The following is a 13,622-nucleotide window of genomic DNA, read 5'->3' on the forward strand; positions in this document are numbered from 1 at the left end:
CCCTCCATCTTTCCTCCCTTTCCTCTTCTCCCTCCCCCTCTCTCCCTTCCCTCCCTCCCTCTCTCTCCCTTCCCTCTTTCCTTCTTTCCCTCCCTCCCTCCATCTCTTTCCTTCCTTCCCTCCCCCTCTCTCCCTTCTCTCCTTCCTTCCTTCCCTCCCCCTCTCTCCCTTCTCTCCTTCCTTCTTTCCCTCCCTCTCTCTCCTTTCCCTCTTTCCTTCTTTCCCTCTCTTCTTCCTTCCTCTTTCCCCTCTCCCCTCCCCTCCCTCCTTCCTTCACTCCCTCCATCTTTCCTCCCTTTCCTCTTCTCCCTCCCCCTCTCTCCCTTCCCTCCTTCCTTCCCTCCCTCCCTCTCTCTCCCTTCTCTCCTTCCCCTTCCCCTCCCCCTCTCCCGGAGGAGGCACCCACATTAGGAAAGCATCGCCAACACCTTCTCTGAAATGGCCCTGCCAACTGAGAGGAAGGCCGAAGAAGCCCCGGCAGAAGGTCAGAAGGTCAGGCCCACGTGCGGAGCCTCGTGCGGAGGGCTGGGGCGGGGGCAGCAGAGACCACGTGGCACATGGAAGGTGGCCCGGGAACACGTGGGCAGCCGAGCCCTGCCGGTTCCCGCCCCTGTTCCCAGGGCCAGCGCTCCAGGCCCCTCCGTGCCAGTCAGGCAGGCTCCCTGGGCAAACGGGGAAGCCCCTGGCCTGGCCTGGCCTGGCCTGGCTTCCTGCCCCGCTCAGCGCAGCAAGGGGGGGAGGGGGCTCCGCGCCCCACAACCCCTCAGTGCCGCGGAGATGCCGCGGCCGGCCGGCCGACTTCTTCCCTCCCCCACTAGTGCCTGCTTCGTGCATCCCCCGGGACAGGCGCGGCGCGCCCTCCCCGCCCCCTCAGGCCCCCGGGGCCCCGGGATCTCCCCGGCAGCTCCCCGGAGGCTCCGTCACATGAGCCCAGCTTCCCCGGGGCCCCCTCCTTCCCTGTCCTCCTCCCTTAGCAACCGCAGGGCTGTGGAGACCGGAGCCCGCCCTGAGGCCAGGAGGCTGCGGAGCCAGAACGCGGACCTGGCGGGCCCGGCGTGGGGGCCACAGCGGCGTGCGGGAGGGCCGCGGCTCCCCCAGCGCCCTGGTGCAGCCCCGAATCGGACGCTAGCAGGACGCAGCGATGAGCCGTCCTCGGGCCCCTGAGGGGTGAGTGATCCCCCCACCGCGGGCGCCGTGCCCCCGCCTTCCTCCGAGGGGGCAGGGAGGGATCGAGGGAGGGGGCGGGGCGGGGGCAGGCCGGCCGGCCGAGGTCCCGAGATGGAGAAAAAGGGAAGGGGACCGAGAGGAGGAGGAGGGGCCAGGGCTTGGCTGCTGCACTGCCTGGCTGCGGTCCGCCTGGGCCTCCCCTCCCCCTCTCCTGCCCTCCCGGGCTCCTGGTTCCCTCGGACCTGCTGACTGGAAGGGCCTTCGGGATGGGGGGACGGACCACGGAGAGCCAGCCGGGGCCCTGGAAGAGCCCGGGGTGTGCGGGGTCACCCACACACGCGGTCGCGAGGGGGCACCCCGGACCTTTCCCGGGGAGGGTCTGCAGAAAGCCTCGTGGCTGATGCTTCCCCCCCCCCCCCCCAATGGCTCCGCCCCCTCCGGGCGGCCGCAGCAGATGGATTTCCTGGTGAATCGGACAGCGGGATGCCTGCGACGCCTCTGGGGAGGGGAGCCCAGAGCTGGCCTCGTCCTTGCCAATAGCTCCAGACGCTTCGTTTCCATTGAATTGACAGCGTTCTGGAGAGCAGGGGGGGGGGGGTGGGGGGTGGGGGGGGTGGGGGGGTGGGTGGGGGGGTGGGGGGGGGGTGGGGCTGAGATGCAGCCCTGGCCGCACTTGGGAGTTAGAGGCCAGCCAGATCGCCCATTTGGGCGCGTTCTCGGGGCAGGCGAAGTGGCTCAGGCCGGGAGCAGGGGGGGCGCCATGTTGGAAAGCGAGGCTTTGCGGAAGGACGGCTGGCGTGTGGGTAGCCCCGGGGGTAGGTCTGCCGGCACCAGCCAATCTGCACCTGCTTTTACTGAGGCTTCCTTTGAGTCTTCCTTGGCGGGCAGGTTCGCGGCCCCCCAATTACAGACGAAGAGCCCGAGCCTTGGAGAGTTTTAGTGAGTGGCCCAGTGGGGGCCTGTGCCCAACACGGGACTCCCTCCAGGGCTCTGCCTTCTCCTAGGGGACCGTTTCTTCTTCGTGGCCTCCCGGTGACTCTGGGCCACTCCTCCTGACAACATCTTGGACAGCTCTTCGGGAGCTCCGAGTCCAAGGCAGTACTTGAACCGTGTCCTCACTGACTGCCCCACAAGCGCTCGCACTTGGCTTGGAGGATGATCCTGGGAGCCCAGTGGCTCCATTGTGTAGAGGAAGCAGCAGAGGGCCTAGGGGGCCTGCTCAGGCGTGCCTTGGCCCAATGGAAGAGCTGGGGTTGGAATCTCAGTTCTGGCCTTGGCGCCCTTCGGCCTCCATCATGGCATCTCTCGTGCTAAGATAATCTGCCTTTCTAGAGATGGCGGCAGGCAGTCGCCCCATTGTCTAGTGTGCTGCGGGACAGTCGAGAGGGAAGGGGCAGTATTTGTCCCACAGCTGGGGTGGGGGACTGCCCCTGGGCTACCCGAAAACCCATGGTCAGTCACGCTCGTCTGCCCAGATTGTTCAAGATTTTGGCTAAGCTAGAAGTCTGATTAGGCCATTTAAGCATCAGTTTTTAAGTAGAGAAAATCTGAAACTGCTTGTGAGATTGTTGATAATCGAGACTGGAGTTACTCGAGCCAAATATTTCTGAAGCCCTTTGCAGCGTCTATAAGGGACGGGAATCAGGGCCCTGATGGACACTTAGAAATGGAATCTAGAGCAGACTCCCTTCCCGCCCAAGGACTTCCAGACGACACTGCTCTTTAGGTCCGGGTTTATAACACTGTAACATGGGAGCCCCCATCAGTGTGTTCCCTACAAAAGCCAGCTGACGTGATTAGCTCAAAGCAAAGGCATTCTTCCCAGACCCTGATCCATCCTTCCCAGCTGACCATGTGTTGGGCACAGATACAGAGGACAGCAGGAGGCAGACGTACACATAAAGCCAAACCACCCCCTTGTGGGATCCTCATGGGCCTCAGACGAATAGAACCCACTTTCAACTCAGAGAATTCCTCCTGACTCTACCATGACTGATTCACTGGAAAGAAGGCTGTTGGCCGGTCCAGCCACCATTGTGACCCATCATTTATCTGGAAAACTACTGGCTGCCCTCCAATTCTGTCTGTTTTGTTCAAAGAACTTCAACCTCCTTGAGGTGGTAGGTCTGGGGTGAAGACCCTTCTTTACAATTCCTCTCTGACCGTAACGCCTTGTGATGTCTTCATAGTGCTTTATAGTCTATTACATGCTGTGTATAATTAATTGATTATTTATCCCTAGATTAATCTTCCCCACACTTCTCACCTCTACCCTACATTAGAAGACATATTTCTACTGCTCTTAATGACTCCTTCCTTCCTTCCTTCCTTCCTTCCTTCCTTCCTTCCTTCCTTCCTTCCTTCCTTCCTTCCTTCCTTCCTTCCCTCCCTCCCTGCCTTCCTCCCCTCTCTCCCTCCTCCCCTCTCCCTTCCTCTCTCCCTCCCTTCCCCTCTTTCTCCTTCCTTTCCTTCCATAATACTGTCATCTCCAATCTTTATCATTTTGGGAGGAATCATTTCTTCATAATATCTTCAAAAGAATTTCCACATGCCTCCATAATGGGCTTTCTCCTGCATGGATTTCCCTTGAATGTACTTGGCAGGCACATTTGTCCTTCTCATCTTTGCCTTAACCATTCCCTCTTTCCCAAGACACCTTCCACACACTGAAGTATTTAGGAATTCTGACTTGGTGTCTTCATTTCCAGAGCCGATGCCAGTCCTCATTCCATTTCTTTTCTTTCTTTGATTCATGAACCAAGCACGTTGAATGTTAATACAAGAGTTGTTGCTACGTTACGCCACCAGGAACATGGCAGACATTGCCTGGAACACTTTGTATCTGCCTGCATTTCAGCTGTCCTTTATTCTCACCTAGTAACTAAGTCTAGCTTGTGGGGATGCAGGAACTATGCATCACCAGTGACTTCTGTTCAACTCCTTGCTTTGTGAAGAGCAGGTGGATGGCAGGCTGTGGTTATATATAGCCTGTTGGGTTTATTGTTAGGAGTGCCTTTTGGGGCCCAGAACTTCCTGCTTCCTCTTTTGACCCATGTACAAAGAAAAGAAAAACCGCCAACTGAAATTTAGCACCACCAACATGAAGTGCCAGCAATTTGACTGGAGGGCCAGATTTTCCAAGTGACTAAAGTTCTCCTCGGAGTAAAAAGAATGACTTTTTGCAGATGTCACCATTTAGAAAGAATACAAATTTCAGTAGCAAATAAAGGGTTCCTTTAAAGCTGAGAAAGCTTTTCCATCATTACTAAAGCAGTTAGTTGTTATTACTTTATTTTCAAGGAGAATATGGTAATGAAGTACAATTGTACAATAAAGCCGACATTTTAATTCCTTGCAACTCCACCAATCAATGGGGGATGCACTGATGGATCCCTTATTCCATTTCTTTTGGATTCTATTACTTACTTAATTACAGCGTGAACAATTTCCATAAAATTCTAAGTGGCCAAGACTGACTTGGTTCAGCTCTCTTTTGGAGTAAATAAAAATGGCCATAAAGACCTCTCACACAGAGAAGCCCTGGAAGTTTTTTAAAAGTAGGATTCAAGATTTGGGGCCAGGAGGGACCCGAGAGGTCATCTAGCCCCGATGTTCCAATTTTATAGATGAAGAAACTGAGATACACACAGATTCACAGACTCGTCTATGGTCACCCAGGTAGAAAGCAGCAGTGGCAGCATTGGCACTGGAAATGTCTGGACCTGAACATGACCATCATTTTCTGGTGTATCCAGGGCTCTCCTTGTGACAAGCTCATCTGTTCTCTGAGCTTGACTCTTCACCTTTCACCATGATTTTTTCATGGTCTGGGCATCCTTTGAATTCAGGGAACACCCCTGGAGAGCAGCTGGTGGAATCTTGGGCAGTCCCATTCTGAAGAGGTTCCCATACAGCACAAAGTCCCAGGTCCTTTGGTCAGATGCTGGAGTCACGTGTGGTTATTTGTGGGTGCTGTGGAAACCTCTCAGCTCTGCAGGAGAATAAATGGCCCGATTTTGGTTCAGAATTGTTGGCTTTCTTTCAAATCTGTGTCAGAGGCAGGATTCCTGATTCCAGGATTTTACACCCTCAGCACGTTCCCTTCTCTTAGACTGGGGAAAGTGTCTGGCTTATGGGATCTCCTTCCATTCCCCCTAGTGTAGCTAGACTTTCCTTTGTATTTTAGTAACTATGAAAAAAGGGGGAGAAGCAGGAAAAGCAGGTTCTCTGTTGCATTTCTAACGCAAAAGTTTTTTTGCATTGACAGCTCTGAAATATCTGGGTTTCTCTTTGAGAATCTGACATTGCATGAACTTTTTTCAGCAAAAGCCTCCGTTGGCATGGGGATGCCGCTGCAGCAGCCCTCCTGTGTTCAGGACTTGGCAGCTTCCTGTGGTCCAGCGGCCCAGGAGGGCCTCTGGAGGGGGCTGTGTGGGCTTCCCATTTTTCTTTTTGAAGCCCTTTAATAGAAGAGACCAGTAAGGAAAGGGCAAGGGCACTGTGGGTGAGCTGAAGAGGAGATGCTTTTTGTAGGCTAGCCAGAAAGAGTTCTTGGAACGGTGGCCCCCAAGTGGACTTGACCTTCTGCTTTCAGCTCAGCAGTGGCCATTTGGTGACTTCATGAAGCCAGGAAAAGCCAGTCACAGCACTGAAGACTGTTGCTTAGCCTTAAAGAATGTGGGGCGCTCTCACTCACTGGGAAGGCCCCCAGGCTCTGGTTTGTGAAGGTGGCGGCAGCCCTGGGAGTCAGATGCTTACCGTGGCCAATGTGTTCCTGCTCTGTGGTGTTGGGGACCACGGATGTGGAACGGTGCCTTCCCCATCCGACCCAGATTCTTCCTACTGTGCTTTTCCCCTGCCTTGAGGGAAGGTTTCATGAAGAGGAAGGGAGATGGAGGAGGTCGGGTGTTGGACCGGATGTTGTCTCCTCTTGTCTCTCGAGCAGTGCGAGGATGCCCAGTGGAGCCTCAAAGCCTCACTCCCTCACTTTGGGACAAAACGTTCCAGACTCCTCTGTATGCTAATAATTCCAGGTGGCTATGTGACGTCCTGGGCAAACCTTCAAGCTGTTGGAGTCTCCGTTTCCCCATCTGTAGTACAAGAGGCTTCTGTCCATAGACCAGTGATCCAGGATGCAGCCAACCCCTATGAAATCTCACATCTCAGAAACAAACAAGAGAGCCTCGCTGTGTCCCCTGCCAAGTTCTTTGCTTTATGGTTGGCATTTGCACATGTTTACTTGGGCTTCCCCAGCTCCCAACCATAGACTATAAGGTCCTCAAGGGCAGAGACAGTTTGGGGTTTTTGTCTTTGCTGTCCCGGTGCCTGGCAGCGTGCTTGGAACACGGTGGGCTGACGTTTCTTGGGTACCTTTTCTTTCCCTGATTCGGAGAAGGCTGGAGCTGTTGGGCCACTTAGCTTGGCAGATGTGAGCTGTAGGGCTAAAGCTAGTTGGAGAGCCACCACAAGGTTGGTCTAGTGTGGCAGGCCTTAGGAGAAGGGCACCAGGACTGCCTGAGGAGAAGCAAACTGCTCTAAACTGGACAAGAGCTCATCAGCAGTGGAGCTGGCCTTGGGCTGGCTGCTGTTCTTTCAGCCTGGCCAGGACACGGAGAGCCAGTCTCAAAAAATTCAATTAAATGAAGGGAAACAATTGCAAAGTGCTTTCTCTGCCTTAGATCACTTAAGCCTCAAAGCATCCCTCCCATTATAGAGATGGGAAAATGGAGGCCCAGACATTCCGATGACTTGCCCAGTGTTGCACAGGCAAGATTCAAAGTGGGCCCTTACACTTAACCAACTCTACTACGCTGCTCCTTGATCAGGGATTCCACAGCCACACGAAGTGCCATCTTAGGCTTTAGGTTGACTCTGTGCGGCCCCTTTCTTCTAAAGGTAGCCCAGCTAAAACAGCAAGCTCTTGAGTGACTTTTTCTGGGAAAATTTCCTAGTCCAACCTGGCATGGGGAAGGAATTCCTTGTTCAATAGTAGCGCTCCAGAGTCTTGTCCTGGTGAGAGCCAGGTAGGCCCAGAGTGGCCCATTGCTTGCCTTCCGAGTTGGGCTCTATTTCTGGAGAAGAAGCAGCAAAGATGAAAGGACTCCTCTCTTGGGACCTGGGAGACTTCTTGCATCAGTCGAAGGATCTGACTGGGTTGGTCTGAAGGTCTGGCTCTTTCGGTGGCCTCTCCCCCAGTGGACGCAGAGGAGGAGGAGCGAGCACCCTCTGACTACTCAGGGTTGGGTCCTATTTCGGGGAGACCAGCTGCCATCTCAGTTTGAGTGGAGTGAAGAGCAGGTCTTGGCCAATACTACATCCTTAGGTTGGGAAGGAGGCATTTTAACAAGCCTGGGGTCTAAGGGCGATGGCTTACACCCCCCGCCATCTCCTAACACGCTTCATTTTCTTTTTCTCTCTGGACTTTTGAATAACTTTTTTTTTTAAACTTGATCAAGTTATCAGCAATGGAGCATTAGGTAGGAATTGTCTACTGATGTAGAAATCATCTCTGCCTACCACTGTCCCTGGGCATCTGCCCTTTTAATCAGCATCAAGGCAGACTGAAGTGCTTTTCATTGGCTGTAACAGCCCATGATTGGCTGACCGGCAGTGGTTTGACCATTTGGGCCATTCTTGTCCTCCTAGGAGACATTTCAAGACCAGCAGTACCAGGCCATCTGATAGGCACACTGCGCAGGTTTAGTCCTGATCCAGGGGTCCTCAGTGTTATCATTTAGCAAGTGGAAGCTGCTTTTAAAGTAGTACAAAAGGGTTAAAACAGCTTGTAATAGCACCGTTTCCTGGAAAAGAGTGGTTTTTTTTTAAACTCTTAAAAGGAATTTAAACTTTGTTAAAAATTTCAATCAATGAAGAGAAAAACTCTTTAAAATCTTGATCCCTGAGGCTTTCAGTGGGCTTAATTTGTCTCTGAAAAAGAAGATAATGGGCCCAAATCAGAAGATGCAGACATGCCAGTGCAGACCCAGAGGCTACTGAGGCCAGATGTGCTATTCAGGGCCTCTGTTACTTTTGTTAGAAAAGTTCCTGAAATGCTAATGATCATTGGGGATTTTGTTCCCATTTTAGGTCCCTGATCCTTTTCTCTCTTAGAAGATTCAGTCTGTTTTATAGAAGGAGATCCAGCCCTGAGAAGGGAATCCTTCCTTGGGAAAAAGGCACTGTAAGCAAGCTGGGTGATTTCTTTTGGGCCCAGACATCATCATCAGATGGAGCAGCTCCCAGTGTGACCAGTCATGGCCCCAAACTACGGGGAAATGGTGCCTAGGCTTTTCACAGTTTGAGCACAGCTCAGTGGTGGCAGTTTGAAGCCTCCTACAATCCTTCTGTTTCCTTCTTTTCCCTTTTCTTCCCTTCCGCAGTGAATACCCCTAGTGGAGAGATGGGAGTCAGCTTGATCTTGGCTTCCTCCGCTGTCTTCGATGCTTCATTGGCCATGATCTCACTCCTTCCCAGCACAAAGGACTTGAAAATTCTCCTTCTGTTGCTTGGGATGCCATCTCCTCAAAGTTCCCAGTTCCCTTTGTCTTTGGTCAGTACCCATAGCTCATGCTACAGTGCTGAAATGTCCTGTTTTCAGACTGACCTTTTGCAATCACTGCCCTGCACGGTTTGCATGGTTCCACAGGTCCTGACTGACAGTGGCTTGGCCCAGTGTCAAGAAGGAGAAGAGATGTAGAAACGAAAAGCCTGAATGCAGTTTCCAAAGAGGAAGGGGACATAAGAGAGAGACCCCAAATCTGCAGAGAAGCTCCACAGAGATGTTTGAAAGAGAGATCACAGGGTACTCGGAGCAAGAAGAAAATGAGTCAAGTCTTCCAGGCAGTCCTGCAGGAACACAGTGATGTGGGTGGGTGAACCTTGACTGCTTTTAAACAATGCCATTTGGGTAGTGATCAAAGGAGTTACTTGTTTGAAATTGGGTGGAAAATTTATAATCTAGTGAGGCCTGGTTTTATGGCCTAAGTATTCTTTTTATCGAGTAACAATGAACACAGATACAGGAATACACAATTCTTTTATAGGCAAGGGCTTGGAGGAACCAAACCTGGGATGCCTTTGGTTGGAAGACCTCCTGGCTGACAGTCTTGCTCTTCCAATGCCAATGAGCATCTTCTCTCAGTGTATAGTTGGAGAATTTTCTGGGGCACTAAGAGGTTAAGTGACTTACACAGGGTCACATAACCAGCAAGTAGCAAAGGTAGGACTTGATTTCAGGTCTTCCCAACTCCAGGTCAGGCTATCTCTGTACACGAGGCCACATTGCCTTAGACTTTATATTAGAAAATTACTTCAGAGGTTTGCAGTCTTGACCTTTCAGTCCCTCTAGAGCTGGATAGTAGTCTTCAGAACTTGCCATGGCTAAAAGTTTGATGGTCTCTTGGTGACCAGTGTTGTGATGAAGTCTCTTGGTCCATACTGGGGGCTATTCCACCTTGACAGAACCTTCCACAGACTCCATGCTAGTGGCAACTAGCAACCATGGCAAACCACTGAGCATCCTTAGTCTCCAGGGACAGAGGTAATACTGAAGCCACAGAAAGCTGCAGCAAAGATCTGTAGGTACTATAAATAGCACATTCTAGTTGGGAAACAGCATTGTAAAAAATGTGAAGATTCCAAGCAGAATTGAATCATAACATTTTATGGGACCCATTAATTTAGTCGTCTTTCCTTCTCTAGGCTGTGACCAAGAATATTTCAGATTTATGGATTTCCTGAAGTGTTCATATTAAGAAGTTTCCTGGGCTTTACACTCCCCTGAAAGATCTTTGCAAGAGCATTATTTCTCTTCAGAAAAAAAGCCTAACTCATTCTTTAAAAAACATACAATGCCATTGATGTCCTTTGTTTTCACACGACAGTAAGAAAGCCAAGGGGTGCAGCAGATAGAGCACTGGGCTTGGAATCAGTTCAGATCTTGCCTCAAATACTTCCTAGTTATGTGACCCTGGGCTAGTCGTTTAACTGTTGCCATCTCCCTCAGTTTCCCCATCTTGAAAATGGGTATAATAAGAACACATATGGTGCAAGATGATTGTGAAGATTAAATGAGCTTCTTCTTTCAGCTATACTGTTCTTTTTACTCCACTGCTCTGCATTGAACCTCCCTCGAAACAAAGAAAAAGCTAAACAGAAACAACCAACAGACACAGTGATTTTTGTCTGGGAAATTGTACAGATTTCACCTTGAGTCTTGGAGGGGAGCAGAGGGGAGCATTTCTTATTGTCTGGTCTCAAGGGCCACAACTCGTCATTACAAGTAGGGAGAGTTCATTTTTTATATCCAGTGTTCTTTTTACTTAACGTTTCAGTAGTCACTGTGTATATTGTTTCCTCCTCGGACGCCTCCTGGCTTGGAGAGGAGCTGACCCAGAGCTCCCAAAGGTGGTCCCAACAGAATACAAGCTCTTTCTGGCAATTTCTTCCTTGTTAGAAAGATTTCTAGTGTGGTTTCCAAAACAGACTCCATGTGTGCATTTTGAAGGCTGGTCTAGCCAAGCCCGAGTCTCAGAGACTCATTGCCAAGGCTGGCCACTTTGGGACAAAGCCTCTGACTGTGGCAGGCCATGAAACAACAATATAAGATGATCCTCAGTCTCATGTCTCTTCTGCCTTTACTGTGATGCAAAGTGGAGCAAAGGATCACACAATTACTGGACTATGATCGGTCCATATTCATTAATGTACCTCTTGCAACCCCTCCTGTTGGACCCTCTCCAATGACTGATAGTATCACTCTTGATCTTCTTGGCTTAGGCAAAACCAGTCAAGCCATCCATCAACAGGTGCTGTTTAAGTACTTACTGTGTGCTAACACTGAGCTAGGTGAGGAGGAAACAAGTCCAACAAGTAAAACAATCTTTATTCACAATGAGTGTTATTTTCAAATGGGGGAAACGAGTGCATCCAGAATGAATAGCGCCAACATCAAGGTAGTGAGTGCACAAACATATAACATGTGAGGTAGTTTGGGAGGGAGAGAACTAGCCATTGTGGAGACAAAAGAAAACAAATAAAGTATAGAAGGCAGTTGCAGTCAAATGATGCTGGCTTACAGGTTTTCCTTAGAGAATCCAATAGAGGAGTTGGCAGAATTGGCTTTATCATGTATCCAAAGGCAGAAAGAAACATCAGTTATGGCCTATTTGATTCCATTTTGCAGCACACTTGTTCAGTATCTGTGACAGTCATCATCAAAATGGTGGTCGCCTGGACCCACATCTGTTAGTTACGAAGGATGAAGATGGCAATTCCAAGAAGAACTTGTAAAGAAAGAGCTTCTGAGTCACTGTTGATACTCGGGCTCCTGTGCAAGGGCAACAATAGAGAGAATGGAAAAAAGAAAGCTAGAAAAGATAGTTTGAGGCTAAGGATGAGAGAATCCAAACATCTGTAGGCTCCATGGAAGCTTTGTACCAAAATGTCATCGATGCTTTCATTAGAAAACAAAAGGAAGAAAGGTGCTGGATGTGGCAAATGCTGAATACTAGCTTTGAAAATGAAATGATTGTGTTTTAACAGATGGAAAACAATTCATTTCTGGTGGGGGAGCCATTCCCAAGTTGGCTGTCTATGATATCGTCAGGTCACTGACTTGTGAGGAGAAAAAGGATGATCAGTGTTTGGCTAGCAGAAAGAATACAAAGAGATCTGCTGTGTAATGATTGGGTAAAAGGGAATAAGGAAGAGATTTTAAACAGGGAATGGAGGAGGTGAAGGGACAGAAGGAATAAGGAGGGCTGATGAGGTAAAGGGAGAGATGATCTGTGAAAGTCTCTCCTTCCTCTCACCCTTCAACCCCACCTGAGAAGTACCCCTAAACTGATGTTAAGGCAAAGATGAACAGGACTGTGTCTCAATGAGTAGTATTCTGGGAAATAATGGAGTTCACTTGCCCTCAGGACTTGGCTGGTGCCTGAGCCCAAGAAGCCTCACTAGTCAGGCAGGCTGACTGTCCCTGTTGACTCTTTGTTGTTTAGCCAAGGCTAAACAGCCAGCCAAGCCCAACACCCTCTCTTTCTTCTAAACTGCTATCATTTGAACCTGACTGCAAGTTTCTTCAATATAAGGTTGTTTATTAGTTCAAGTAATAAAAATGGGGGATAGGTTTGAGGGAATAGGAGACCCTACAGGTTGTCTTTTTCCTTCTTCAGCTGAGCCAAATGGCTCAGACTTCAGAGTCTCTTTTTCTCCTTCCTCTCCAATTACTACCAGTATCCTAATCTAAAAAGGTGCAAAGTGTCCTTCTTGGGAAGATCATGGGATGGGAAAGGTCTTCGGATTGACCCTGTGAAGTTCAAGGGATCAGCACCCTTCAGCAGCAGTTGTTGTTCATTTCTTTCTTTAGGTGATGATCTAAAGATATCAGGAATCTTCTTTCTTCAGGGCAAAGCTCTGTCACCAGAGGCTGGGATCTCGAGCTTTGGTCCTAACTCCTGTCTCTCCAGAGTTCACAGGGCAAAGACCCTTTTCTCCTCTTTTTCTCCCACCAGCCTCTTCTCCTGCTCCAACTGCCCCCCCCCAGCAACGTTCTAAATGATGGTTCCTCAGTTTTACTTTTCCTTTCCATTGCTGCATTATGGAAATAACTCCAATTTAACCTATTTACATGAATTATTGGTGAGAAATTTGGAAAGGAAATGGAGCAAAGGATGATGGCAGCACTAACTATAGCAATTTAATAATGAAGTTTAATTGATGTCACTTAATTGTTGAGACAGGAGTCCAAAGGCACTAAAACCCACCATCATCAGAAAACAACTTTTTTGTGAAGCAAAGAAAGTGAGCAAGCAAAAACAATGCCAGTTTACCAAATGAATGTTGTAAAAATGATGGGGAAGTACACTAGAAGATTATGCACAATGTTACCTCATAAAACACTAAAAAGCAGTGGAAAGATAAAGTAATAAAATAAGCTTGGCGAGAGACCAGGACAAAGAGCTGTGGAAGGCATTGAAGGATGTGCTGGAAGGGGGAGAAACAGATAGACAAAAGATGGAAGATTGAGGGAAATATTTCACTGTCGAGGACAGGAGGTCCCCACATTTGGACATTAGAGTTTCAAAGTGTTTATAGAGGAGATGGTCATAGAAAAGAATAAAGACGGGTGAAGCATCTGGACTCATCCAAAGGGACCCAGCAAAGAATGTGCCAGAAGGGGCAACATTTTGAAGGTGTTGAGAAATAAATTTTCAAGGTGTCTGATGAATTGATCAAAGGCGTGGAACAATAACGATCCTTGTTGATGCCTAATAACTGGCTACTTTTCTTCTCTTTGAAACGTTCCATGAGAATGACCCATCCATGCCACAAGGATGGGCTTGATGAAGGGGTTAGAAAGGAAGGTGAGACCGACAGAAAGAAAGCCTTTTTTGTTAGTGTGCTACTGAATGAAAATGACAGAGAATACAATCTTTTTATGCTTATTGTTTGTT

At 49.5% G+C, this 13,622-nt stretch overlaps 1 protein-coding gene across 2 annotated transcripts in view; it reads left to right on the forward strand.

Moving 5' to 3' along the window:
• Nucleotides 1-770: 770 nt before the first annotated feature.
• Nucleotides 771-13,622, forward strand: part of ERICH3 (glutamate rich 3) — a 118,451-nt gene continuing 105,599 nt past the window's right edge. Inside the window, exon 1 of one of the 2 annotated variants that reach the window (XM_056814919.1) lies at nt 771-1,167. In XM_056814919.1, coding sequence (XP_056670897.1) covers nt 1,142-1,167 — 26 coding nt within the window. In that variant the 5' untranslated portion in view covers nt 771-1,141. The remainder of the gene's footprint in view (nt 1,168-13,622) is intronic. The other variant, XM_056814913.1, reaches the window with a different exon arrangement.

The sequence above is a fragment of the Monodelphis domestica genome, chromosome 2, assembly GCF_027887165.1.
Source record: "Monodelphis domestica isolate mMonDom1 chromosome 2, mMonDom1.pri, whole genome shotgun sequence".
NCBI lineage: Eukaryota > Metazoa > Chordata > Mammalia > Didelphimorphia > Didelphidae > Monodelphis > Monodelphis domestica.